Source organism: Camelus bactrianus, chromosome 13, assembly GCF_048773025.1.
Source record: "Camelus bactrianus isolate YW-2024 breed Bactrian camel chromosome 13, ASM4877302v1, whole genome shotgun sequence".
NCBI classification, from domain to species: domain Eukaryota; kingdom Metazoa; phylum Chordata; class Mammalia; order Artiodactyla; family Camelidae; genus Camelus; species Camelus bactrianus.
The window spans coordinates 47855612-47882547 of NC_133551.1; the positions used below are offsets into that span (position 1 = coordinate 47855612).

General features: G+C 57.2%; 3 protein-coding genes across 10 annotated transcripts in view; 1 reads left to right on the forward strand and 2 right to left on the reverse strand.

Annotated features, from left to right (window-relative positions):
- The window catches only part of SLC6A9 (solute carrier family 6 member 9), a 30697-nt gene extending 18255 nt beyond the window's left edge, over positions 1-12442 (forward strand). For all 5 annotated transcript variants that reach the window (XM_010948813.3, XM_074376624.1, XM_074376625.1 and 2 more), the window contains 10 exons: positions 251-521; positions 6264-6396; positions 6620-6754; positions 6853-6956; positions 7332-7569; positions 7659-7793; positions 7906-8005; positions 8095-8195; positions 10887-11057; positions 11176-12442. In XM_010948813.3, the coding sequence (XP_010947115.2) occupies positions 251-521; positions 6264-6396; positions 6620-6754; positions 6853-6956; positions 7332-7569; positions 7659-7793; positions 7906-8005; positions 8095-8195; positions 10887-11057; positions 11176-11370 (1583 nt within the window). In that variant the 3' untranslated portion in view covers positions 11371-12442. The remainder of the gene's footprint in view (positions 1-250; positions 522-6263; positions 6397-6619; positions 6755-6852; positions 6957-7331; positions 7570-7658; positions 7794-7905; positions 8006-8094; positions 8196-10886; positions 11058-11175) is intronic.
- A 148-nt stretch (positions 12443-12590) lies between these two features.
- Positions 12591-16326, reverse strand: CCDC24 (coiled-coil domain containing 24). Of its 3 annotated transcripts, none has more exons than XM_074376628.1 (9): positions 16207-16326; positions 15812-15983; positions 15410-15585; positions 15172-15288; positions 14400-14471; positions 13762-13816; positions 13209-13278; positions 13046-13124; positions 12591-12962 (listed from the first exon to the last, which is right to left on the reverse strand). In XM_074376628.1, exons 2-9 carry the CDS (start codon positions 15935-15937, stop codon positions 12725-12727), a joined length of 933 nt encoding a protein of 310 aa, XP_074232729.1. In that variant the 5' UTR covers positions 15938-15983; positions 16207-16326; the 3' UTR covers positions 12591-12724. The 3 variants fall into 3 exon arrangements, with proteins under 3 accessions (XP_074232729.1, XP_074232730.1, XP_074232728.1); XM_074376629.1 differs by having other exon boundaries at positions 12591-12958; positions 14400-14474; XM_074376627.1 differs by having other exon boundaries at positions 14400-14474.
- A 410-nt stretch (positions 16327-16736) lies between these two features.
- B4GALT2 (beta-1,4-galactosyltransferase 2) lies at positions 16737-26647 on the reverse strand. 2 transcript variants are annotated; one of them, XM_074376631.1, is made up of 7 exons: positions 26357-26647; positions 24375-24730; positions 23943-24178; positions 20694-20884; positions 20396-20518; positions 20177-20281; positions 16737-17610 (listed from the first exon to the last, which is right to left on the reverse strand). In XM_074376631.1, the coding sequence occupies exons 2-7, from the start codon at positions 24676-24678 to the stop codon at positions 17460-17462; spliced, it is 1110 nt and encodes a 369-aa protein (XP_074232732.1). In that variant the 5' UTR covers positions 24679-24730; positions 26357-26647; the 3' UTR covers positions 16737-17459. The 2 variants fall into 2 exon arrangements, with proteins under 2 accessions (XP_074232732.1, XP_074232731.1); XM_074376630.1 differs by having other exon boundaries at positions 26251-26646.
- Positions 26648-26936: the final 289 nt, after the last annotated feature.

Here is a 26936-nt window from a genome sequence, read left to right on the forward strand (position 1 = left end):
TGCTGACCCCAAGCCCCACATCAATGGCCAAGGCCATGGACACATGCTGGGATCTATGTTTACTTGGCCTCCACCCTCCCCTCCTACCATATCCGTCCGTACACAAAATCCCTTCGCCCCACCCTGAACTTGCCCCTGCCATGGCCTTGACCTGTCCCTTTGTGAAAGCCCGTCCCTTAGGCCCTTCAGAATTAACCTGACCTCCTTCTGCTTGATATGTGAGGCTGCTCCCACCCCTCTCCTCCCCCAGGTGTGGGCTACGGCATGATGGTGGTGTCTACATACATTGGCATCTATTACAACGTGGTCATCTGCATCGCCTTCTACTACTTCTTCTCGTCCATGACGCCCGTGCTGCCCTGGGCCTACTGCAATAACCCCTGGAACACACCCGACTGCGCCGGCGTCCTGGATGCCTCCAACATCACCAACGGCTCCCGGAATCCCGCCCTGCCTGGCAACCTCTCCCACGTGCTCAACCACAGCCTCCAGCGGACCAGCCCCAGCGAGGAGTACTGGAGGTGAGGCCTCCGTCGGACCTGTGCTTCTGAGGGCCACCTGGTGCCAGCCCCTCACCCTCTTTGTCACCATCCAGCAACTGTCTGCGGACTAGGGAGGGTGCCAGGAACAGCGCAGGGTAGAGGTGCTTGAAGGGGTATTGGGAGTTCGTGGCCTAGTTCAGGAAAAGAGGTGGATGCATCAGAGTGATGGGAGGTGGGGTGTTGAGCTGGGGAGCCCTTACAGAGCAGCAGTGAGGGAGGCAAGGGTACAGGGGTCTGCAGAGGCCAGGCAGGGAGCAGGGGGATGGCTTCCTGGAGAGAAGAACAGCATGAGCAGAAGCTCGGGCTCCCAGATGAACAGGGGCTGGTTCCAAGCCCGAGGGAAGTAACAGGAGAGTAACAGGTGTGTGGGGATCTCATGAGCCGGGAGGTAGCCTGGGAGGGAGCACTGGCCTTCTTGGAGGGCATACAAGAATGAAGCTTAGACTTAATGCTACAGAACAAAAGAAGCCATGGAAGTTTCCTGGGCCCAGGGCTATCATCATCAAGCTGTGCTTAGGAAAGACAGCCTGGCACCACCGTGCTCTGCAGTGACAGAGAGTGGAGGCTTGGGGCTGGCTGAAGCCGCCACTGGAGGTGTTTGGAACATCTTGTCCCAACTGGGTGGGTGTGAGGGCACAGCAGGACATCCTGGAGGAAATTCCCCATGTCCTGTTGGGGAACTCAGGGGAAGAGGGCTTTGTGGGCTGGAAAGTCAGCCTCGTTCATTCACTCCACCAACATTTATGGCGTCCACACTGCCAGCCCTGTGTGCCCATGGGGTGTGAGTGGCCCAGAGCCCCTGCCCTCAGGAGTTCACAGTCCAGTGGCGAGATCAGTAGCTAACCCTGTGAGGGGCAGGTGCCTCAGTGCAGGTGTGTGCAGGTGTGCGATGGGGGCACAGAGTGGGTGGTGGTCGTTCTGAGGGGATGGGGGCAAGAGCAGATGATCAAGAAGGCTTCCCAGAGGAGGGAGAGAGGGAGATGAGGAGGGAGAGGGGGAGATCAGGAAAGATGCGAGGCCAAGAGGTGGCAAAGTGGAGCTGGAGTCAGGGGCAGGTGGGACACTGAGTATGGGGACAGAAGAGGCCAGAGCATCATAAGGTGCAGGGCTTCCCATGCCCAGCTGTTCTCCACTATTTGATGGGGAACCATAGGTGAGTGGCCAAGGCCCCAGTGATACCTGAAGTCCTAGCAGGTCAGTGTCCTAGAAGCCCAGGCCCAGTGCTCAGACCCTGAGGGGCCCAGCGTCCCTGTGCAAGCCTCTGAGCTGGGCTATATGCATTCAAAGATGGCTGAGATGTGTTCACCACCCTCAGGGCCTGTGGTGGAGACAACAGAGCTGTTGCCTCCCAGTAAGAGGTGAACAAAATTACTTCTGGGCAAACACAGTCACTCAGTCATTGGATAGATCATGTCCTGAGCACCTAGTAGGTACCAGGCACTGCACTCAGCGGGGCACAGAGCAGAGAGTAAGACACACAGACTCCGCCTTCATGGAGCATACATCTAATGGGAGAATTAAGCACGTAACTCCCCAGTTAGGTATTCTGCTGCATTCAAGGCATGATGTGGACTGGGCAACTTGATCTAGAGTAGGGGGTGAACCTTCTGGAAGCTCCCAGAAGCACAAAGCCCCACCCACACCCTGGAGATGCTCCAGAAGTTCTCACCCCAGGGGCTGTCAGCCAGGGTGGGGCCACCGCAGGACAAAGCTCAGGAGACTTTATCCAGTGCAATCAGAGGGGAATCGCCCTCAGAGAAAACTGGCCATGGATCCGGAGACCAGTTGAACTCTACTCCTCAGCTGGGGCTAGTGCCAGGCCTCCCTAAACTAGCCGCTGTCCCAGGCAGGACTCCTTCTTTGCAGGATGGCTCCCTGCTGCCCCCTTCTGGAGAGCCTGGGGAAGTGACCCTTGAGAAGGCTGCCAGGGCTAGCTTTGGTAAGGATGTGAGGCGAGCACCCCCGACTAATGCCAGGCGTATTATCTTATATGATCTTCTCCCTCCTCTTCAGATTCAGATACTGATGCTCAGGGGCTAAGGATCTAGGCGGAATTCTGAGTCGGGATATATATGTCCCCTGGTGCCTGGTACCTGGTGTGAATTAGGCCGATGATACTCTGCAGGTGTTTTTGGTCCACGCTCTCCAGCTGCAAGATCTCATTTGAGACCCACAGCAACCCTGTTAGGTAGCGTTGCAGGTTTTATAAAATATTCCCATTTTACCAGTGAGGAAAGCAAGTCAAAAGAAATATGAAGTGACTCCTTTAAAGTGAGCAAACTCCCAGGACGGATTTCTGAGCCCACGTCTGCCTCCTGCTCAACTTTCTGGCCCACAGCCTTCCCCTCCCTCACCACCCTGTCATAATCTAGTTTTACAGCCCTCAGCATGCTGGTCTGATTCCTGCTAGTAGGTCCGAAGCTGGTGAGACCATGCCCTCTCACCTCCACAGCAGAACACCTGACACAGCGGGCTCGGATCCCAGCACCCCTCTCCCGGTGTCCTCAGGGCAGCTCCGGAGCCACAGCCCTCACTCAAATCCCGGTTCGGCCCCTTACCAGCTGTGTGGCCTTGGGAGGTTACCAAACCTCTCTAAGTCTCAGCTATTCATCTATTCAATGGTGGTGGTCACCACCATCCTTGTTTTTGTAAAGATAAAAATGAGATGATGCAGCATAAAGCACTAAGAACGGTGACGGGTGCTCGGTAAGCAGAGGGATCATTGCTTCTGGAGATGCAATGAAATACGTCTGGGTGTCCCATTCTCAAGGCATTTATTATCTGGTAGGGAAATTTTAAAAATAACGCAGGATAGTTCCAGAGATGTTATGCATGGAGGGGCAATTTGTAAATATGTGGAATTCCAAAAGTTCTTCAGTTAGTTGTTTGATCTCAAAAGCACATGGTCCAAAACCAAAACAAAACACTAACTATGGTGCCATAGAAAGAAAGGTGGAGTTAATTATTTAGTTCCCAGGCTAGCCTTCTAAACTCTTTAAACCTTCATATTGTAATGCTGGACTCTTGCAAAAAAAAATAATCAAAAATACTACCAGTTGAACACATATAATTAGACAATGTTTTTAAAAAGTCTTTTGAGCTAGAAATGGTTTCTTTACTTTGAATGCTGGTGCTTGAAGTAAAGTGCCTCTCAGCTGTAGCAATAAGACCCTGTGGCTATTCTGGAAGGCAGAGCCTCCCAAACTGATGTGCCCCAAAAAGTGTGCCAGTTAGGTGAGGCCTGGGCCACCCAGAGTCCCCAGGCCAGCTGTCTTCAGCTTGAGTGACCTTGTCTATTTGCCCCTATGGGCTAAAAATATTTTTTCTGGATGCCATGAAGGGAAAAAGATAGGAAAGCCCTGATGCAGGGTCCCAGGAGTCTCTCCTTACGGATTCCACAGCTCCTGAACTTCTCCTTCCCTTTGCCTTTGGTTCCCCCATGGACTAAGAGCCTGGAAAGTTCTAGCCCAGGGCCTGGCCCTGTTGCCTGTTGGATGAACCTGCGAGGTGTGCAGGAGAGGGATGTGTTGGACAGCGCCCTCTGCAGGCCACAATGTGAAGGGTGGCCCAAGGAAGATTGGAAGCAGAGGAGGCTGGACAAGGCACTTGCAGTCTAACAGTCAAGCAGGCTAGCCAAAAACCAAATCCCAGGCCTGGCAACATTGTCCCATGAGGGGCCGGAGTGCAACCCATCACCAGATATTAAACATATTATCATGAGGTTTGAAAACCGATTTGGAAAAAACAATGTAAAAATAGCTAAGAATGATAGAGGACAGCCTATGAGCTATGCTGAGAGGTCCGAGCTGAAAGAGGGGAAAGAAGGGAGCTTGTATTTACCTAAATCTATCTACAAATTATCCTATATCAGTGTTATGATGCCCATTTTATAGATGAGGAAACTGAGGCTCAATAGCTTGTCTCTTGCTCATCTCTTCTAACCTGGATAACTCCAACAGCCAAACTGGTCCCCCTCCTGGGTGTCTTCTTTATACTTCCCAATCCATTTTCCATGATGTTCATTCATCCCTTCATTCCTTCAACAAATATTTACTGAACACTGCTGTGTGTCAGGCACTGTGCTAGGCACTGGGGGATACAGATAAAACCCCGTGCCTTTACAGAAGACAGATGACAAACGAAATAGTAAAGTGCACAGTATGAAGAAAGGAGACGTGCTGTGGAGGAAAATACAGCTAAGAAGGGGGTAAGGCGTGCTGGGGCCAAGGCTGCAGTTTTAATCAGAGTAGCCAGAGAAGGCCCCTTTGCTGAGAGGACACCTGAGTAAAGACGTGAGGGAAGTGAGAGGAAGGAAGCCACGTTGACAAGCCCAGCACATCATTTCTGGGGCTCAGTGCAAAATGAAAATATGGGGCCTCTTGTTTAAATGTATTAAGAATTTCAAGATGGTGATGGCAGGGCATTAAACCAAACACAAGGCCCTTCAAGCATGGAGCCCTGTGTGACTGCACAGGTCTCACCTATGTGGACATATGGATATTTGGGGAAAGAGCACTCCAGACAGGGAATGGCATATGCATAGGCCCTGAGATGGGAGCATTCCTGGCACATTAAGGAACCACAAGGAGCCCAGTGCAGCTGGAGCAGTGGGCAAGGGGGAGAGTAGGAGGAGAGGAGATCAGAGAGATGACAGGTAGGGGGTAATGGATCACACAGGGCCTTGGAGCCACTGTAAGGACTTTGATTTTTCCATGGTTGGAGATGGGAGCCGCTGCAAGGTTTGGAGCCAAGGAGAGCCCCTGAGGATGTTTTTATAAAAACCCTTCAGAAGCTTTTCATTGCCCTCAGGATAAAATCCAAACGTCTCAGCCTCGATTCCGCAGCTTCTTTTGGTATGGTCCCTTCCTAGCCTCATCCTTCTCCATCCCCTTCCCCTTCTCCTCCAGCCTTCCTGAGCTACCGACATACCCAGGCCTTGCTGTTCCTCTACCTGGTGTGGGCTTCCACTCCTCTTCACCCACCTCCTCCCTATTTCTCAAACTTTGGCTTGGCCTCACCTCTTCCAGGAAAGCTTCCAGTGTGCTCCTCCCCGGGATTGAAACACTCCTGGCAGTGCCCGCAATGCCTGATCCAGGTCTATATGTCCAGCATCTAGCAAGGGCCTGGCACGTAAATGTCCAGTTGATTGAAAGAGCACAGCTGGCCTGGCATCAGCCAGATAGAGCCATGCATATGTAGGGGAGGAATTTGGGTTCAAGTCTAGGCCTCTAGAGCTTCCAATCTTTACTCAGCATTCCGCTGCCTCCCTCTGTGCATCAGAGTTGGAGAACCAGTGTGAGTGAAAAGCTCACAGAAGGCTTCCTGGAGGAGGTGACACCAGATAGGGTGTGTCTAGTCTGGAGGAGAGGGCATCCCTGAAGGGAGAAAAACACAAGCAAGAACCTGTGCCGGGTCTGAGCAGGGACCGGGAGACTTCTACATCCCAGAGGCTGAGGAGGCTGGCCCAGGCCCAGGGTGTGACCTCCAGGTGCCCTTGAGGGTCCTGGGAGAGGCTGCAAGCCATGGACTCCCCAGGGGACAGCAGGCAGAGGGGGCTGGGCCAGCCTGGCTGGAGCCTCACAGTGGCTCCTATCTTACGTGAACCGCCTGCTGGGACTTCGTGAGGAAAGTGGGAGCTGCTGGGCTGGGCCTTGGCCCTTGGGAAGTTGTTGCTGGCGGCAGTGGTGCTGACCTTCAGTGACAGGCTATCCCCTTCCCCAGGCTCTATGTGCTAAAGCTGTCAGATGACATCGGAAACTTCGGGGAGGTGCGACTGCCTCTCCTTGGTTGCCTCGGTGTCTCCTGGGTGGTTGTCTTCCTCTGCCTCATCCGAGGGGTCAAGTCTTCAGGGAAAGTAAGTACCCCTCCCCCAGCAGGGTCTGTGCCCATCTTGAAAGATCCTGCCCCCCCCCCGTGGGTTTTATGTTGCAGGGGGTGGGGTGGTGATGAATGGATAGGGGAGAGGAAGAGGGACCAGGGGGAGAGGAAGAGGGACCAGAGGGACAGTGGTGATTGGGGGTCAGGTCGGGAGGCAGGAAGAGCCCAGAGGAGTCCAGTGGAGCCCCTCTCACACCCAGGTGGTGTACTTTACGGCCACATTTCCCTACGTGGTGCTGACCATCCTGTTTGTCCGCGGTGTGACCTTGGAAGGAGCCTTCACCGGCATCATGTACTATGTGACCCCACAGTGGGACAAGATCCTGGAGGCCAAGGTGGGATGAGGATGAAGGGTGACCCCGAAGGGACGGGGAGGGGCAGAGAGGTGCCTGTCTCTGACCAAAGTTCCTTGCCGGCCCATCCCTCCCCGCAGGTGTGGGGGGATGCCGCCTCCCAGATCTTCTACTCGCTGGGCTGTGCGTGGGGTGGCCTCATCACCATGGCTTCCTACAACAAGTTCCATAACAACTGCTACCGGTGAGACTCTCCCTGCCAGCCCTGGGGCTGCTCCAGTTCCCTGCCCTACAGCCTGACCTGGCTCCCCAGACCCACCAGATCCAGTGCAGCCTCCCCGCCCACCAGGGCCCTCCCTTCCACTCACAGCTTTGAGATCCTGGCAACGCTGGGTCTGGACCCAGTCATTGGAGAATGGAGAGAGGGTGGAGACGGCAATGTACCAGGGGTCTGTGAGGAATCAAGACTGCAGGCCCACTTAAAGAGGCCCAGAGCAGACCAGAATGGAGATTGGAGGCACCTTTGTTCCTAGAACTTTCCCAGGTGTCTTGGCCCTAATCAGGCAGAGGCAAGTAAGCTGCGTGTCCTGAACCCTCGACCTGCTTTCCTCCCCATCAGGGACAGCGTCATCATCAGCATCACTAACTGTGCCACCAGCGTCTATGCCGGCTTTGTCATCTTCTCCATCTTGGGCTTCATGGCCAATCACCTGGGTGTGGACGTGTCCCGTGTGGCAGACCACGGCCCAGGCCTGGCCTTCGTGGCGTACCCCGAGGCCCTCACACTGCTGCCCATCTCCCCACTCTGGTCCTTGCTCTTCTTCTTCATGCTCATCTTGCTGGGGCTGGGCACTCAGGTACGAGGTGCGGGACGCGGGCCAGTGGCTTGGGGAGGGAGGAGGCGGGGCTGAGTTTAGGCCCCTATTCTGATGGCCTCATCCTGCAGTTCTGCCTCCTAGAGACGCTAGTCACAGCCATTGTGGATGAGGTAGGGAATGAGTGGATCCTGCAGAAAAAAACTTATGTGACCTTGGGTGTGGCTGTGGCTGGCTTCCTGCTGGGCATCCCCCTCACCAGCCAGGTAAGAACTGAGGGAAAGGCTAGGCTGGAGTTGCCGGGGGTGGGGGCGGGGAATAATAGGTGGGAGTGCCTAGCTCTGGGCACCCCCGACTCAGCTGCCCACTGTCCCGTAGGCAGGCATCTACTGGCTGCTGCTGATGGACAACTATGCGGCCAGCTTCTCCTTGGTCGTCATTTCCTGCATCATGTGCGTGTCCATCATGTACATCTACGGTAAGTACCCAGGCGTCCGTGGCCTCCCATGTCCCAGCCCTGGGCCTGCCCACACCATCCTGCCGGGCCGCTGACCTCCCTCTCTCCAGGGCACCGGAACTACTTCCAGGACATCCAAATGATGCTGGGATTCCCACCGCCCCTCTTCTTCCAGATCTGCTGGCGCTTTGTCTCCCCAGCTATCATCTTTGTAAGTTCCTTGGCTGGTCCCTTCCTTCCCCTGCAGCCCCTCAGCCAGTGTCCTTCTCTTGGGGGCCAACGAAGGGAGAGCAGGAGCCCATCCATCTGACCAGAGCTCCCCATGGGGGCTCTGCACCCACAACTCTGGCCATTAGGAGGCCAAGCAAGGTTGCATAGAATCAGACAGGTGTCTGAAGACTCAGAACCACCCAGGCCCTGGCTTTGGGTTAGAAAGGGAGCATAGGGCACTGTATTTGACTGAATAAGGTACCCAGCCTCAGAAGGGGAAAGCAGGCTGGCAGCAGCTGAGAGCCAGCCCTCCCTCCCTGGTATTCCTGCCTGGTGTCCCCAGAGGAGCCTCAGGGACCATAACTGATATTGGTGTCAGCCTCTGTCAGCTTTTGCTGAGCTCCTGTCTCCAATTCCTCACAACCGAGGTGCTTGGAGTGCTCAAGGTATGTGGTGTGAACGCATGAGTGTTCCAGAAGCAGGTTGTACGAGTCAGATGTCTGCTCAGAATCCAGGGCACCCTCGTAAGCCTTCCAGGCAGTGGATGGGCTGGCTTGGGAGGGTGAATTCTGGCTTTCTACCAATATTCAACACCTGGGAAATTCCCATCAGGGAGCTAAATTGGTGGTGGGAATTTCCACCATGGCCAGGAACCGTACATTAACTCATGTGATACAGCTCTCCAAGGTATTATTATCCCAACTTTCCAGATGAGGAAACTGAGGCACAGAGATGTTAAGTAGTTGACCCAAAGTTACACAGCTGATAACAGGCAGAGCCACCATCTGAAGCAGGTAGTGGAGCCCACGTGCTGGGCCAGTGCTACACTAGGAACAAAGAAGCAGGAAGGAGGGCTGGTCCATGGACTAAAAACCCTCCAATTTTGCTCCTTTACACCCAGGGTGAGAAGAGGGGGGCAAAAGGGTAATGTTTGATAGTGTAATGGTCCTGCCACAGAGAAGGGGCAGGGCCACCTCTGAGTGACAGAGGGGTCAGCCCAGTGGCCAGGGCAGTGTCCGGAGTCATGTCCCCCTCACGCCCGCTCCTCTGTGCCACAGGGAGCTCAGCAGCAGATTTCCACTTTGGCTCCTGTTTTTGAAAAGGAGGCCCCTGAGGGCTAAGGCCTCCATCACATGGGGTGTGGGATCTCCCCGAGCCGGGCACAGGCACCAGCTCTGGCCACTGGCCCAGCTTTGAAACAGGAGGAGCGGAAGTCTCCTGTGAAGGGTGGGAGGAAGGGGAGGATACGCATCACCGCCAAGCTCCACGCCCTCCACGCCTTGCCCTGGGGAGCTCATCCTCCATCGCTCCCGGGAGGCTGCGGCCCTGCGGGGAGACCCCGGGGCACCGCCAAGGCAGGGCGGGAGGCAGGAAGGGGCCTGGGTCCAGTGTCTCCACGAGACTGAGGCAAAGTGTGCAGGGCCCTCTCTGTGCCCAGAAAGCCAGGCTGGAGTCACCCTAAGGTGAAGACTCCAGGCTCTGTGGACACGTGTTTCTGGGATGTTGTGTTTTCTTTGGGGGCTTTACTTCTTTATATTTCTGAAAAGCTTTTTTTTTTTCTTCAACAGACTCCATCCTTCTATGAGCTCAAATAAGGAATTTGTCCACACCTTAGATCAGGATCTAGTTGCATTCAAGGAAACTTGTTCTAAGCACCTCTCTGTGCAGTGTCCCAGGATATGGGTCTTGTCCTCCCAAATTTGGTCATGAGGAAGGCTGGAGGGGCCTGAGCTCCGGGATGTAGCTGAGGGCTCGGGGTGGGGGGTGGGGGTGGATGCTGGGCCCTCCTGGCAGGCAGCATCCACTCCCCTGGGCCCTCTGGATGGCCCATGATCCCCCTGCCCATCTTCCTGCTTCCTTTAGTTTTTTGTTGCTACAATGCCAGGCTTTATTTCCCACCTCCTTCATCGCTTTCCAAGAGCATCCCCAGCCTGACGCACCATTTCTAGCCTTTGGAGCCTCCCCAAGCTGTCTGTCACTGTCTTCACAGCTGGAGACAGGCAGGACTTTGCCCTTCCCTCTCCCTCATCACTCCCACCTCTCTGCATAAGTCAGTTCAGATCAGCAAATGACCTTATGCCAGGCACTGTGCTGGGCACTGGAGACCCAGAACTGATGCAACCCTGGGAACTCCCAGGACTGTAGGAAACATTTTAAGAATACTTAGTAGATAGAAAATGCCACTGAAGCCCTTTCAGCAGGGGGAGATGGGAAATCAGTAGAGGCTTCTTGAAGGAGGTGGCATTTGCCTAAGGTTTGGCAGAGGGTGATGCAGCGGACTCTCCATAGTAAATGAAGAGGGTGGAAAATGCCGGCTATAGCTCAGACATTGAGACAGGGTAATGGGACCAGAAAGATAAGCTGACGTCTCAATGTGAGGTGGAGAAAGCCCTAAAGGCCAAGGGTTTGGCCTTACTTCAGTAGGCAGTGGGGCGGCATTGCGAGTCTTTGAGCAGAATTGACTGCCTTCCTGAGGCCACAGCAGCTGCATGGTTTCCTGGCTGGTTCAGGAATCTTACCCAGGTTTCATCAACTTCTTCCACTTTCCAAACGTTGACATCACCCCCCTACACTCCCCCAAATGCCTCTTTCTGGTTTGGGAGAGGAAGGGGAGGGGTGCTCATAGGAGGCCCGAGACCTGCGTGGGGCTGGGCAGGACTCATGCCCCGCTCCCATCCCTTCCTCTTTGCAGTTCATTCTCATCTTCACGGTGATCCAGTACCAGCCAATCACCTACAACCACTACCAGTATCCAGGCTGGGCCGTGGCCATCGGCTTCCTCATGGCTCTGTCCTCTGTCATTTGCATTCCACTCTACGCCCTGGTCCAGCTCTGCCGCACAGAAGGGGATACACTCCTCCAGGTGAGGTGTCAGGGCAGGGGGCAGCCAAGTCAAAGGAGTGGGTGGAAGGATGGGGCTTAAGGGTTCCCTTCTGATGAGCCCTGCCTGACCGTATCCCACACCTCTGCCTCTCCTGCAGCGTTTGAAAAATGCCACAAAGCCAAGCAGAGACTGGGGCCCTGCCCTCCTGGAGCATCGAACTGGGCGCTACGCCCCCACCATTCCACCGTCTCCTGAAGATGGGCTTGAGGTCCAGCCGCTGCACCCGGACAAGGCCCAGATCCCCATGGTGGGCAGTAATGGCTCCAGCCGCCTGCAGGACTCCCGGATATGAGCACAGCTGCCGGGGGAGTGCCCTACCCCCGCCCTGTGCTACCACCACAGAGACTGGGGAGGCAGTGGACAAGTGTCACCGCCTGCCCCCACAATGCCCTGGCCAGGGTGGTTCCTGTCACCTTGGCCACCACTGCTAGCGCGGTCATTCGTGCTCGTGTCCCTAGTGTTTACAGGTCCTTGGATGCCAAGATGGCAGCTGGGGGGTGTGGGCAATGGGAGGGTTGCTGGGGGGAGCCCAAAGCACTTTGAAGGGGGGGAAATCTCAGGCCAGGTCCCCAGAGACCTGTGGGGCTTTACGTGGCCTCCGATGCCCTCACATTTTGCCCTGAGCTGAGGTTCTGGGTGGGCCCCCTACCTGTCCCTTTCCTTGAGCCTTCAGCCTCCTGACCAGTGTTCCTGCCCTCAGAGCAGACCCCCGCCTCTACCCAGGCCAATTTGGATCTTCCTTCCTGGGGGCAGGGTAAGGGGCCAGGGGGCTGTGCAGTGTTACGTGTCAGTCTGTGCTGCCCAGCCATTTGTCTGTGTAATTATTTTTGTAAAAACTGTCTTATCTGTGGTTGCCACCCCTTGCCCCTGGCCTCAGGCCCCATCCGTCTTCCGGGCCTGCCTGCACCTCACTCGGCTGCTCTGGGCTTTCTGCATCTCCTGCCAGCCAGCAGAGGCCCATGACCCCACAGCCTGCCCAAAGCACTCATTCCTGGGGGGTAGGGGTGGGTGATGCTCAGCAGGAGGTTGGAGCCTGGAGCCCTGGGGAAGGGGACCCTACCTGACACCCCCTTGCCCTCACTCCACCAGGCTAAAGGCCCAGTCTTTCCAAACTGGGCTGCCCTTGTTAATGTGCCAAATGGCCCCAGCCCATGTGCCCCACCTCCTCTCTGGAGCCAGAGCTCCTTCCCCCAAGCCCTGCAGTGTCTGTCTGTCCTCTGTGCCCCTCTGTGCTGTGACAGCCCCAGAAGAGCCACCTCTAATCCTCTGTAGCAATAACGGTGCGCCGCCCACCTTGCCCATCCGTGCACCACTAGGATTTTAAAGTCCATAGATTTTAATGAAATTTCTATTCCTGTCTCTGAGCAGCTGCTGTGCTTTATCTGGGTTCCCCCAGGGGAATAAGAGTCAGGGCTGAGATGAGACCTCTTCCCACCAGGCCTTTGAGGGATGCCTGGGAGGAGACAGGCCAAAGGCTATGATGGTCAGACCTGGTGAGGGGGCGGGGTGACAGACAGCCTCGGGATCCTGCTGAGGGCTGATCCAAGACCAGATCTGAAGTGGGCTGGCTCACAGCAGCTGAGAGGTGGCAGCAGCAGATGGGGCGAATGCCAGCAGAAGCTGAAGCCTCTTTCCTGACTGACCCTTCAGGTTGGGGTCTGGGGTGTTGAGCTAGACATTGGAGTGGACATTAGCCTTTTCCTGGGGCTGCACTGAAGCTTCCGCCCCCAGCGGCAGGTGGCAGCCGGACCTCGGGGCTTGGGGCAGCACTCCAGAGGAGGAACAGGCAGGCAGCACTGGAGAGGCCTGGTCCAAACTCCAGCAGCCCCACGGAGGCAAGGCAAGGGTCTGAGACCCTGGCTGGAGGACCCCAAGGGCCACTGCCTGGACAGGAGGGAGTAGCTGTGAGGGGGCCATGGCCTGACCCTTAGCCCGCCCCGTCCAGCAGTTCATCTGCTCTGGTTTACCTGTGGCTGGGGGAGACCGGGGAGGGCCTCGGAGGTGACTGCAGAGCTCGTTGCATGGCTGCCTTCTGTTCCTTTAGCTCTGGAGGAGAGGTCTGTCTGAGACAGCTCTTCTGGCATGTGTACAGGAGTGGGGCAAGGACAGGGGCCTGCTCAGGGTCCTCACCTGCCAGGGTGGGCTCTAGGGTTGCCTCGGAGGGCTGGGGTGCCCCTGTGTACTCCCCTTCCAGGCAGCGCTGCAGGAAAAGCCAGCTCAGTGCCCCGACCTGATGGCGGGGGGGGGGGGGGGGACGTGGGGGGGGGGCAGGGCAGGATGCAGAGGCCAAGATCCCTGGGGCAGAGCCCAGAAACCAGCCCATGCAGGCTCCTCATCCCAACCACCTGAGGGCGGCCCAGGGTAACGCCAGCCTCCCTGAGAAGCCAGGTTTGGCCAGTAGGTGGCAGGCCTGGACCCAGAGAAGGCTGCAAAAGACCCAGGGCAAATCCAGCAGGCTAATCTAAAAGTGCTGGCCTTGCATTTAGGGGCTCAATGAGAACCTTGGGCTTCTGGATTCATACTCTTGGGAAGTGTGCATACATGATGAAACGGCCACAGGACTCGCACAAACTTTGCATGCACGTACACGCGCGCGCACACACACACGCATGTGGATATCACACACCAGGTGAGAGATGGCAGAAAGGCTCTGGGGGCGAGGAGGCCCAGGGCTGCAGCTTACCTGAAGGATGGGAATCTCCCTCTCCAACATACGACACTCCTCCTCCAGCAGGGCCCTGGGACACGAGGGAGCATGGCACCAGCAGCAGCGTTGCTGGCCCAGGTCTCAGCTGCGCCCTCCACACATGCCAACTTCCAGCCTCACCAGGAGCCCTTCCAGGCCCCTCCTTTCTCAGCCCACCTTTCCCTCCGCTACCCCAGCACAGCCTTGCAGCCCCTGCCAGCCTCTTCCTGGGTGAGAAGTGTCCTCTCCTTGCCTTCCTCCCAGCACCCACCCCAGCGGGCACAATTCTCTCTTCTGCATAAGTGCCCTGGGCCAGCGAGTCCTCCTGCCTTCATTCTTTCCCACAGCATAGACCTTCCCCTGCTTAAAAACTCTTCTGTGGTCTATCTCTCCATCATCCTCTCAAGATAAAAGTCCCCAGAACACAGCCCCTGCTGGCATCTGTTCTTGGCTACTTCCTGGCAGCAACCTCACCAGCCCTGCAAAGCCTGCCCCTTCCACTTCTCAGCCCCATTCTCCCGGTCTCCCCACCAGGTGTGCTGCCTCCTTTCTCTCATACTCCCAGAGTATTACGGTCCATCCCCCATCCCATCCGCCCGGTCTCCATCCCCAGTGCATACACTCAGGGGCCTCACCGCAGGTGTCTGGCCACCTGGTCAATGTTGTACACATTCAGTTGGTCGATGATGCTGAGGTCTCTGGGACAGCTGCTGGCAGATGAAGTCAACATTACTTTACCATGTTGTTTCACTCCAGGCCTTCAGTACACAAAAGCCATTTCTCCTAGAGAATTTTGTGTCTTTACTCACGAAGGCAACATAATACCATACAAAGAGGAGTTCTGGAGCCTGGGTTTGCAAATGGGCTTTGCCACCCTTCACTGTGTGTGGCTTCACTGTGTGTGTGGCAAATCGATTATCCTTTCTGAGTTTTAGTTTCCTCATTTGCAAAATGGGGACATCACCCATTTCATAAGGATGTGTAAGAATTAGAAATAAGTTGCTGCCGTTCACTTAACGTGTTCCTGCTCATTTATCTCATTCAGCCCCCAGCCCTTTCCAGTCCAGCCCTTAATCCTGTTCTCAAAGCCTGAGGAACAACTGACCACTGGGTGAAACCTTCCACCCATGTCTGTATATGGTGTTCCCTCTTCCTGAAAAGCTCTTCTTGCTTTATCTGTCCGGAAGTCTGTTCCTCAGACTCTAAGACTCAGCTCAAACCAAGCTCCCAGGCTTCACACGTGTCTCTTGGGCTTCTGCAGCCCTCATGGGCTGATTCCTACCACAAGTGTCTGTGGAAATGTCCAGACCCAGACCAGGAGCTCCTCCATGCAGCCAGGCAGGACCCACCAGTTTGCTGGGGCCCTCTGCCAAGCAGGGACAGATCCCTCCTTTCCTACCACTTTACCTGGATTCACCAGCCCTCATCTGGAATATTTCCTGTTCTGGCAAATCACACCTGGGCTCTTCCAAGGCAAAGCGCAGGATCCTGGGGCTATACTGGGCCCAAGCCTGGGTCTGGTCCCTGTGGAAGGAGCGTACAAAGGAAACTCAGGGGCTTCTTCCCGGGAACCAAAGGAAAGGCGACTCTGGCTCCTTGTCAGATGCAGGGCTAGCCCACTTGAGTTCTGGTCTGAGGCGCCCACCTGCCCTCACAGATGGCCTTCTGGCGGAGACCTTGGAGCAGCTGCAGCAGTTCCCGGCGCACGAGATCTCTTAGAAGGGGCGGCGGTGCCAGAAGGGAGGAAGGGTGAAAGGTGGGGCGGGAGCCAGGGGCTTGGGAGGATCGAGCCTCTCGGAGCAGTGATCGTAGCATCACCACCTGCAAAGAGAGCTGGGACACCTTGCGACTGCGGAGGTAAGTGAGGGGAGTGAGGGGACCTGGGGAGTGAGGGGCAGGGCAGAGTTAAACTGGAGATGGTTGGTCGGACAGTGAGATCAGACCAGACCTCGAGAGTTACCGGGCAGGGTCACGGACCCGGAGGGGGTGGGGAAATTAGCCGAGTCGTAGGACAGGCCAAGGTGGTGCCCACCTTCCCACGCCCCACCTCTGCCCGCAGCTCCAGGCTCAGGTCCACTGCCGTCTCCCCTAGAATTCTCTTTACTTCGGGCTGCTCCGGGAGCGGAACGTGCTCCTCCACCAGCTCCCACAGCGACGGGGAGTTCTCAGACATGGCCTGCCGGGCCGCCGCCCGCCGATGCGCGGCCCCAGGCTTGGACCTGTGAGACATCAGGTCGGAGGGCCGGGTTACTGGGAGACCGCGGATTGCCCAGGACCGGGCACGCCCGCTCACTTCCCGCCCCTTCCTGGCCTCACGGGCCACGCCCGCAGGCTGTCACGTGGGCCGGCCTCTCCCAAGCCCCATCCCCGTTCTGCCACCAGTCCCCACGGCTGGAGTTGCCTGGTCCAGAGCCGCCGGTCTCTCGGGGCTGTCTTTCCTACCTCGCTCCTGGCTGACTCCCGCAGGCTGAGGTTCCTGGTCGCGGCCCCAGGAACCGGGCAGCGGAGGCCTGGGCCCTAACCCTGCCGCTTCCGCGCAGCCATCACCCGGGAAACAGGGCCGCTACCCAGGCCCCGCCCCCAGAGGGCCCCGCCCCCGCCCACTCCGAGTCTGGAGAGCGACGCGCGCTCGCGGAGTCGACCCTCACAGCCGTGCTAGGTGGTTTTGGAGTCCCAACCATCCCCACCGCCCTGACCCCAAGCACCTTTCGGCTTCAGGGCAGGTGAAAGAACCATGAAATCTGAGTCCACTAGGTTTATTACTTCCCTGCCTCTTCTGGCCCGGAGGCAGCGGCAGGGTAAACTTTTCCGCGGTCCAGCCCGCGGAAGTCTAGCGAAAGGCTGCGCTTGAAGAGGCCTGGGGAACTAGAACAGCCCGGGGCAGACCCATAGGTAGGGCCAGGCGCTCTCCCACAACACACTCTGAGCCTGGGTTTAGGGATCCAGATCCCATCAACAACAGACAAAGGGGCTGCTCCATTCACGTTTTTTACTAAAGCACCCACACAAGTTTCTGTGCAATGTACATACACGAGCCGGCCCTGGGGCTGCTGCCTTCTCTCTGAGAGGGGGAGGCGGGAACCAGATTGACTGATCCAAGCCCCACCCGCCCCCATGCAAAGCCCAACCCCAAGATCCCAGGCAGCGACACAGCACCCCCTCTGGTCCCCTCCTGGGGCTGCTCCTCAGCAGGGGGCGCACTGGAGTTTGCCCTACAATGTTGAATGAAAAAGGTTTCCCCTCCCCTGGGAGCGTGGGGGATCCCCAGGTCTGAGAATTCCCCCTGGAAGCAACATTGCCCCTAGTCATACCTCCCACTCTACCAGGCCCTAGGGGACTCAAGGGGGGGAAACTGAGGCACAGAGAGGTGGAGTGACCTGGCCCAGGCCACTCGGTGAGGCAGTGCAGGGGCTGGCCCAACCCTGACAGTGAGGTGGGGCTGGACTGGGGAGGGAGGAGCAGGAAGAAGGGTTGACCCCATAGAGGGCCACACTTGAGGGGCTTGCCCAGGATGGAAGCCCCCCAAAGTAGGTTCTGAAACTTCCAGGTGCAGCTGGGGGCCTCCTAAAGACCCTCAGAAAACAGAGCCCACGGTCTCAGTCCTGGGGGATCCCCCACAGGGCAGCCGCCAGCCAGGCTGTAGGTCAGTCCTCTGGCAGGCAATCCTTGGCACTGGAAGCCTTTGTCCATTAGCGTCAGCCCCGAGGGGGCCATGATGGTGGCCGCCCAATGTCCACTGTGATATTGGTGAAGAGCGGTTGCCGAGACACCTCCAAAACCTGGTACCGCACTGACCCAATGCCGTCCCGCTTCATGGTCAGCTTCGTGTTCTGAATCTTGGTAAACCTAGATAGGATGGAAGTGGATCCAGATCAGGGCTCACCATCAAACCCAATAGAGATCACTGCGGCCAAGGCTCATGCCATCCTGGCTTCTTCCAGGGGTGACTTGGTTCTCCTTGCCACCCTCTCCACCCTCCACCTGCCTGGAGCCCTTTGGGTCTTGTATCTACCCTCACAACAAAGAGCTCACCCCCTTGAGTCCAGAATCATGACACCCTCACCAATCTTTCTCTCATCTCAGATCCAGACATGGGGCACTCTACCAGCACCTCAAATGCAACATGTCTTTATCAGATGCATTATCTTTACTCTCTGTGCCACCTTCTCTGTTCCTCATCCTTCAGTCACCCCGTCACCATCTATTTATGTGTCAGCCTACTCTAAGCACCAGGGACACAGCCATGAACAGGACAGCAAAGTCTTTCCTCTCACGGCAAGACTGTTCCACTAAGAAACAGTGGTAATGGACAGGTAACACACAAGGAACACATCGGAGTGCTAAAGAAGACAGGAGAAGTGATTGCCATGGAAGGGGTAAGTATGGGACAATCAAGCTGACAGCAGGGGAAGAGCATTCCAGGCAGAGGTAACAGTATATGCTGACCCTAAACTGGAAATGAGAATTTGCACAGCTGAGTGGCCAGAGCTTAATGGGCCAAGGCGAAAAACAGATTAAGATTAGCTTGGTGGTTAGAGCGTATATGGACAGGCCTCTGTAAGTCAGAGGACGCAGTTTTTTTATTCTGTGAGTGAGAAGACACTGAAGGATTTTTAGCCCAGTTTGGGAGAAGGGAGGGACAGAGAACATGAACTACTGAAGAGGGAAGATGGGAAACCAGCCGGGCAAGATGACAGAGGCTGCACTAGGGCAGAAGAAAAGGGACAAGCGGACAAGCTCATATATGTTTGGGGAGTGGCACTGATTGAGCTGCTGATGGTGTGGACATACACAGTGAGGGAAAGAAGAACCCAGGAGAACTCCTAGATTTGAGGCAAAAGCAACTAGGTAGATGAAACCAGCATCCACAGAGTTCCTTAAGCCAGAGACATCTTGCTAGCTTGCCACTTCCCCAGGCAAAAGCAGACATCACTGAGGATGGCACCTAGACGCCCTATTCCCGAAACGGGAGCATGGCTCCCGGCATGTGCTTCCAGAGCTCCACTCCCACCCTCATCCCAACCGTTTTGATCCTCCCAGTCCTTCTGAGCTGAGTTCAGATCCCTCTCCAGAGCCAGACCAACACTGAGCTCTCCCCCTCAGATGCCCTGAAGCCCCTCTTATCCCAGCCTGTCGACCCTGCCATGCTCACCACAGTTTTCATCCGAACTGCTTTTTCATCAACTCCCTGGACACCAGGTGCTTCCTGCTTCTGCCAAATATCAACCTCCCATAGTGCTACTGCCTCCCTCCACACTCTTACGCCCTGGCTCCAGAGCAGAACATCCCTCCTGTTCCAGTGGAGGCACAGCAGCCTCATAGCCAGCATACCCCCTGGGCTCCATCGATTCCTTCGGGCTCAATCTGCTTCCTCCTGGTCCACCCAGCAGCCCTGCCAGCCCTTCACCTTCTTCAAACTCAAAGAGTGATCCTTCTAAATGCAAATCTCATTATCATGCCCCTTCCCCACTGAAAGCCCTCCCATGACTCCTCAGCACCCCTGGACAAAAGTGAAACTCCCAGTCTGGGATCAGTATGGACCCTTCTCCCATCCCTCCCAGCCTTCAGACTGTAATACCAAAGAGTTTCAGACTCTCAGCACATACAATGGACGTTTACATTCCAGACTCCCACACACACTATTCCTTTTATCCAAACTGGCCTCCCCCATCAGCCTGGTGAATATAGCACTGTGCCCAAGGTAGGTGTATGACAAATATCTGCAGAATAAATAACTCTTTTCAAACCCCCATTGACCATCACCTCCTCCAGGAAGCCTCCCACCATCACTCCCTTTTGTCAGGACAGCACCTTGCCCTGATCACCTTGTGCTGTAGCAGCCTGCCTTCCTCCTTAGAATGAACTTCATGTGGGCTATCCAACAGAGATTGGGTATGACTGCTCTGGGCCCCCTCACCCCATCTAATGTCACGTGCCCTCCCAGGCATTCTCCCAGCCGGCACCAGACACCCAGTGTTGCTTCCTCCTCAGAAAGGAACCGCCTACTCCAATCTCAGACGGCTCAGCAATGTCTTTCCATTCCTGCCCCATACTGCCCAAGCCACCTTTGTTGGGTCCCCAGGCCCAGGAATTGTGCCCAGTGCCCACAGTCTCTCATCCTATCTGCTCTGGCACAAGTGAGGTCTGTGGGGGCACCGAGAGGAATGCAATCTACTCAATGATGATTTAAGCCCTGCCCTTAAATTTTAGTTCTTTTTAGGAGTCAGGCCAGGGGAGAGAGTCGGCTGGGGTGAGGCTGAGCTGGGGACTGGGGAACAGGGATCGGGGCGCCGGGAGTCATCTCTAGGAGTCAAGGGTCAGGGGCCTTGGGATCACCTCAGGGGGTCAGTGGCACTAGGGCATCACCTCTATGCAGTAAGGGTGGGTTGGGGTCAGGGGCGCTGGGGGTCACCTCTGAGGGTTGGGCTCGTTATGCTTGTCCCGGTCGTGCTTGATCATGCGGTAGCGGCCTATGCGGATGTCTGGGCGCGAGATCTTCATCCCAGTCAGGGAGATCCTGGGGACGGGGACAGATGGGCTGAGCAGGCACCAGGAAGGGCAAAGGGCCCCACCCAGTCTACGCCACCCACTCTCGCACACCCAGTCTAGGCCCCAGCCCGTCCCTGCTCACCGGTTGAAGATGTCGTCATCCTCACCACCCCAGCCCCAGTACTCGTTGGGGAAGCCGTTGATTCTCAGGAACTGGGCTTTACTCAGGCCTGACACGCCTCCAAAGTAGCCAGCGTAGGGCAGCCTGGGGCACAGAAGTCAGGCGTCAGTGAGGGGCCTGAGGTGAATCCAGGAGGGATGGAGGTCCAGAGACAGGGGGTCCCGCAGCAAGGGAGGCCCTGGCTCCCAGCCAGGTGGGGTGGAGGCAGCGGGACGGTGAGGCGGGGAGGCCTGAGTCCAGCCAAGAAGGGAGCCCTCACCGGAAGCCGAACTTGTCCATGGCAACGGCGAAGTGGCGAGGCTGATCGCCACAGCGGTACAGGTTGCGGTCATCCATGGGGACCAGGTCCACGTCACTGAAGATGAAGCAGTCGTAGGTGGCATCCTCCTTCAGTGCCTCTAGGAAACCCACATTGAGCAGCTTGGCCCGGTTGAAGGTGTCCTCACCGTGCTGGGGTTGGTGGAGGGGACAGGTCAGCTCTAGGCCTGAGACTGGCAGGCACCTGCCACTTTACCACTGTCTAGAGCAGTCCCTGGGGCCTAGCACTATCCCATCCACCCCATCATCGCTCCTCCAGACTCTTGGGATCAAGTCCAGCTCCTCATCCTGGACCTGGCCTTCCCCAGCTTTTCATGATTTGGCTCCTGTCTCCTCTCTGGCCACTGCCTTCAGACCCCAAGGCCCTGCTATACTACATTCCTCTGCAACCCCAGGGCACGCCAGACTCTTTCTTGCCTCCAGGCCTTGGTGTCAGCAGTTCCCTCCGCCTGGAATGCTCTTTCTCTGCTTGTCCAACTCATGTCTGGAAAGGCCTCCCTGACCATACCTCCCTACCCCAGTATAAATACTCATTCTCTCCTATGGGCTTCAGTTATACCAGGGTCCATTCAGACTCTTATAACTTAGAACTCCTGTTTCATTCATTCATTCAAACATGCCCTGAGGCCCTGTCCTTGGTGCCAGGCATCTTCTTCGTGCCAGTGAGGATCCTAGAGGTGAGTGGCCCTGAGCACCATCCCTAAGTGAGATGAAAAAAGCATGCCCCCAAGTGACCAGCGTCTAAAATCCAGAGACCATGGGGACTGAGCCACTAAACCCTGGCCACCTGTCACTCCGGCTCACGTGGATCCACATCCAACCCCCTGGGCAGCCTCTGAGACCAGGACAGGACCGGGCTTCATTCATCTCCCCCAAAAGATGACAAGCATGGTGATTTTGGAGTCCCCTGGAAATGGGGCTGCAGGGCCAGGTCTCCTTGAGGCTGGCCTCCAGTGCAAGGAGTTTTCCATGGAAGGAGCTGGCCCCTGAGCCCTCAGCCCCAACCCATGATCTCCAGGCTAGAACCAGAGAGGCTCCTGGTGAGGGGGGTCTTCAAGTGGGACCTACTGGAAGGAGAGGAGGAATGGTAGCTCCTGCTCTCCACCAGCCAGCCTGGGTGCGAGGGGGTGCTGCTACCCTGGACCCTGAAGGGCTCAGCTTCACCTTCTCTCTCTCCTCCTTCCCCTGAACCTTCTCTTGCACCAGCCCTTGGAATAACTGTCCATTCTCCCCAGCTCATCAGCATTCCTTAACCTCTCTCACCACCCAGGAACCCTCCCACAGGGCCTATAAACATGCTCAAGTCTCTTCCATCCCAAGAAAACCCTCCCTCTAGCATGGCCCTACCTTTTGCCTTCCCTTCTCCACAGAGGGTTTTGTTTTTTTTTTTTAATAGAGTTGTCTCCAATTGGCTACTTCCATTTTGTCAAATCTGATTCCTTCTGCAACCCACTGCAATCTGCTCCCGCCCCCACCATGCCCCTGAAATGGCTCTCGCTGGGCCCACCTTGTTGCTAAATCCACTGGACGCTTCTGGGTCCACATCCTTCCTTCCTCCCCCGGCAGCGCTCACGCAGCTGCTACGCTTCCTTCTCAACACTTATTCCTGGGCTTCTGGGACACCATGCTCCCTCAGGTCTCCTCGAACCTTTCTGGCCAACCTTCGCAGACTCTACAGCAGTCTCTCCCTGCACCCCCCATCCCCACCCCGGTCCCTTGTGCTGGCTTTCTCCTCTCAGCTCCCAGGCCCCCAGGGCAGGTCGGACATTGCTGGTTTGGGGACCATCTACATACTCATGGCTCCCAGATCCTTCTCTCCACCTTAGACCTCACTCTGAGGTTGACTCACTTGTCCGACTGCCTGCTAAACCTTCCTGTGATACTTCCCCTGGGCACTTAAATTCATCACATGGGAAAAAAAATTCAGTCTCACTCTCCCCGAGACCCGGCCTGATCCTGTGTTCCCATCCCGCTCACAGGCGCAGCCATCCACACACAGAACAGTCAGGATGGAACCCCGCGAGGTGTCCCACGTCTCTTTCCCTTACTCTCCACTATTTGCATAAATCGCTCCCCTTACCCGCATGACTACTGCCCAGCTCGTGTTCACCATTTCTTTCCTGAACATCGATCGCAGCCTCTTCCCAACTGGACCCCCTTCCTTGAGGCTCCCCTTCCATCCCATTCCCCACATGCAATCTGTCTAGTAAGTAAACGTACACATCATTTTCTCCTTAAAACCTTACAATGGTGCCCCATGACTTTTAGGCTGGAAACACCACTTTCAGGCTAGAATTCAGCTGTTTAAGATGCCTCCTAAGACCTTTCTGGATTTTGTCTCCACCGGCAACTCCAACCTCACCTCTGCTACCCACCTTACATATTGGACCCCACCCCTCAGCCAACAGTTCCCCAACACATAAGCCCAGTTCTCTTGTTGGGCTTGGGGTCTCCAGGTCCCTCTGCTGGTAATGCTTGCCCCCCCAAGTCACTCCACCGGCTGATGCCTGTTCATCCCTCAAGACCCTTCTCAATCAATACTTCCCCACCCCAGGGCTGGCCCAGGCCCCTTGGTGGCCCCACAGCCACCTGCTCCAACTCCAGTCACACATTATCATTCTGGAGTCTCAAGGGATCCAAGTTCAAGTCTGGGAATTCTCTGTGGGGAGGAGGGCCTGTCTTAGATCCTTTCCAGGCCCCGGCAGCCAGCCCCAGCCAGGCCCGTGGCAGGGCTCAGAGGCCAAGCTGAATTCCTGGACCTCAGCTCTGCTCTGCACTTGGGCCTAAGGCAGACTTGATCCCTCTTTCAGGGTCTAACTCTCCCTCTACTCAGGCCCTCAACATCCCATAGCCAGCACACCCAAAGCCGCTACCACCATGGGGTGGAGCTTACCAAGGGTGGACAATGGCTCCCATCTCCACTGAGGCTACACACACACCTGGCAGTGTGCACACCAACATTCACACAGATGTACTTCCCTTAATGCACAAGCAAACCTGCCTCCACACGCCCTGACCGACACGTACCCCCACAAGTACATTCACATGTCTACATGAACACAGGCAGATAAGCACCCACAAATGCCCCTGACCCCATGGATGCACCAACAGGCATGTGGGCCCTGCACCCACAGGGGCGCGCAGGTTCCCTGGTGGCTAGGGGCCAGCCTGGGGGCCACAGGCAGCACACCTGGTTGATGACGTAGATGCCGTAGTGCAGCCGCTGTCGCCTGAGGATGGGGTGCAGGTAGTGGAGCCAGTAGCGTAGGTGGTGCTCCCGGTGTCGAAAGGGGATGATGACCGCCACGGTCTGGGCAGGTGTGCAGTCGGGCGGTGTGTAGCGGCCACCCAGGAGCACGCCAGGGTTCTCCCTCTGCACCCGCTCCAGTGGCATGGGTGAGGTGAACTCAATCAGCAGTCGGCCCACTACAGGGGATTAGGACTTCATCAGAACCCAGGGACGCCAAGCCCTCTCCCTCTGCCTGGGGTGGGCAAGTGAGCCCCTGAAATAGCCCTCTTCCAACACACCTGGACCCTTGGCACCCCCACCCCACCCTGAGCAAGACTCCAGTCCCCCATCCTCTGCCCAACCCTGGAGGTGAGCCCCACCCTGCAGGCTCACCAAGACCAGGTGGCGAGTCAGGACAGGGTGGCAGGACAGGAGCCGTGGGGCCTGGCCGGGCGCTGGGAGCCTCAGGAAGCCCGGAGCTGGGGACAGTGGTGTTAGGCCGAGAGCAGTTGGTGCTGCTGCTGGCAACTGGGTGGAGGGCACGGGTGGGGCCGCGCACACTGAAGCGGCTGAAGAAGGCCAAGTGCTGGGCGTAGACGTCAAAGTAGAGGATGACGGCCACAAGGAAGTGCAGCAGGCAGAGAAGGAGCACGGCCTTGCAGACGCGCTCCAGCGTCCCCCCCAGCAGTCTGCTCATCCCGCAGGCGGCCACCGGCCCGCCCAATGGGCCCGGGCATCCGGCCGCCGGCCTGGGCAGGGGTAGGAGAGAAACAGACCCAGCAGGTCAGGACTGGAGGGGGCAAGGCCACCCACCTACCTCTTGCCCACTGTTCATACTCTCAGACCCACATCCTCATGCTTTGACACTCACAGACTTACAACAAACACACACATGACACACTCCCTGGCAACTCACTACTCAAACACCTGTATACACCTGAGCACTAACCCACACATGCCTACCTTCCTTGTCCTCACTCACACACACACACAAGTACAGCCTCGTGCACCCTCACACTCAGGTATGTGTCCTCACGGCACAACTTCACACATGCCCCCGTGGATGCCCAGGAACATGGACATGTGACCTCTGATCACACTGGTTCATACATGAACACGGAAACACGTTTACCTACAGATCCACAAGTGTTCTCTGTGCCCCAGAGAACAAACATCCCATAGGCCAGCATCCTCAACCCAGGACTCAAGACCTGGGGAAGGGAGACCATTTACCGAGTACCTACCATGCTAGAGTGCTTTGTACTCATGGCTTCATTTAGTCCTCCTGAGAACATGGTGGACAGTGGTTTGGTTGGACAGCTCCCAGTGGCAAGCAGGTCAGGCCATCTGGGACCAGGTTAGGAAGTGGCCCTCAGCATCCAGGCGGCCCAAATTTGAACAAGATGTTTATGGGATCCCTTCCCTCTGGAGCAAGAGGTCAAAATACAGGGTGGGGCATGGGACACCCCTTCCCTAATACCTCAAGGATTGGGATGAACTCCCCAGGGCCTGCCCAGCACCTCTGGTTCTAATTCCCAGAAAGGGGAACGCTTGGGCCCTGGAGACAGCATGTTAGAAGAGAGTCTTGCCTGGGTCCTGGCTCTAGCTGTGGGTCCAACACAGCAGTAACGCTCCTAGGAGCGTTTCTGGCTTGCTTCAGGGAGCAGGGTGAGTCTCACTCACAGATCCATAGTATCACACAACTACACAGGCACCCTCGGTCCCAGCTACAGTTGCCTGCATACAGAGAACTACATACAGTCACAGACATGCCCGGGTGACAGTAACAGAAATGCACAGAGTCACACACGCATAAACAAAGCCACTGCTCCTGGACTTAACTCAGCCATACATACAGGCCCTTGGGCAGCTCACAACACCCTGACCCACGTGCAAACACTCCCACCCCCTCCCTCCGGGGCAGCGGTTCTGGGTCAGGCTACCGGCCAGGCTGCAAGGTGCGTTTGGGCGGGGCTGGAAGGCTGAGTGGCCTGAGCACGTGGCACCCCAAGACTAGGAGGCAGCAAAGACCGGGTGGGTGTGGAGCCTGGGGTAGGGGGGGCGTGGATTGGGGGAGAGGATGTGGGGCGGGGGCCCAGGCAAAGGGTAACGTGAGTAGAGCGCCTCCCCACGCCACGAGGCCGGGGTGAGCGAGGACAATGAGGGAGGCTGGCTGGGGGCGGGCAGAGGAGCCCAGGTCGGGGGAGCCAAGGGATGGGGGTAGGGTGGGGTGACGCCAGGCCGGGGTCTGGCCGCCAGCGCTTCTCACCGGGTCCTGGGCGGGGATCTCGGGGCCGCGCTTCAGGCGCCCCTCGCGGGGCCGGGTCTGGAATCTCCGGGCCCCGGGCTGGGGGCTGAGCGCGCCCCGCTCTCACCGGGCGCTCGGGGCTCAGCAGGGAGTGCCGCTCCGGCTCGGGCTGGGTTCCGGGCTCCGTTCCGGGCTCCGTTCCGGGCTCCGGCGGCTGCGGACGGCTCCGTCCCCCATGGCCCGGCCCCGCCGCCTCCCGCCGCCCGGTCAGCGGCCCCCGCGGCCCCCGGGCCGCCGCCTGCCGCCGCCGCGGGCCATGGAGCCGAGCCGCCCCGGGGGGCAGGGCGGGGCCGGGCGGCCGGGCAGACCCACGGACCCGCGGACCGATGGACCACAGCGCCGCCGCCTCCCTCCCGCGCTACGGCTCCTCGGAGGGGCAGGCCCGGCCGGCGCGCCCGCGCGCGCGCCCCCGCGGCCCCCGCCTCCAGCGCGCCCGCACCCGCAGCGCGCCTCCGTCGCCCGGGCCTGCCGGCGTCCAGGCGCCTCGGAGCGAGGGGCGGGAGAAATTGATCAGGCTCATCCAAGGGATTGGATTCGAAGTCCGGACCGGACAGAGTGTGGATGGGTCAAACCCATTACGGAGGAGTGGAGTCTGGTCTGGGTTGGAGCGCGAACTCAGCCAAAAAAGTGCACTTGGAAGTTAGGTG

Excerpts from the sequence above, each read along its gene's own strand:
- CCDC24 (XM_074376627.1), bottom strand. The coding sequence starts at position 15,937 with ATGTCTGAGAACTCCCCGTCGCTGTGGGAGCTGGTGGAGGAGCACGTT. Across the intron at positions 15,586-15,811 it reads GCCTGGAGCTGCGGGCAGAG|GTGGTGATGCTACGATCACT; the intron begins GTGGGGCGTGGG and ends CTCTCTTTGCAG. Across the intron at positions 13,279-13,761 it reads GGGAGATTCCCATCCTTCAG|CGCTGCCTGGAAGGGGAGTA; the intron begins GTAAGCTGCAGC and ends CTTTTCCTGCAG.
- B4GALT2 (XM_074376631.1), bottom strand. The coding sequence starts at position 24,678 with ATGAGCAGACTGCTGGGGGGGACGCTGGAGCGCGTCTGCAAGGCCGTG. Across the intron at positions 24,179-24,374 it reads TGACTCGCCACCTGGTCTTG|TGGGCCGACTGCTGATTGAG; the intron begins GTGAGCCTGCAG and ends AATCCCCTGTAG. Across the intron at positions 20,282-20,395 it reads GATGACGACATCTTCAACCG|GATCTCCCTGACTGGGATGA; the intron begins GTGAGCAGGGAC and ends CCCCGTCCCCAG.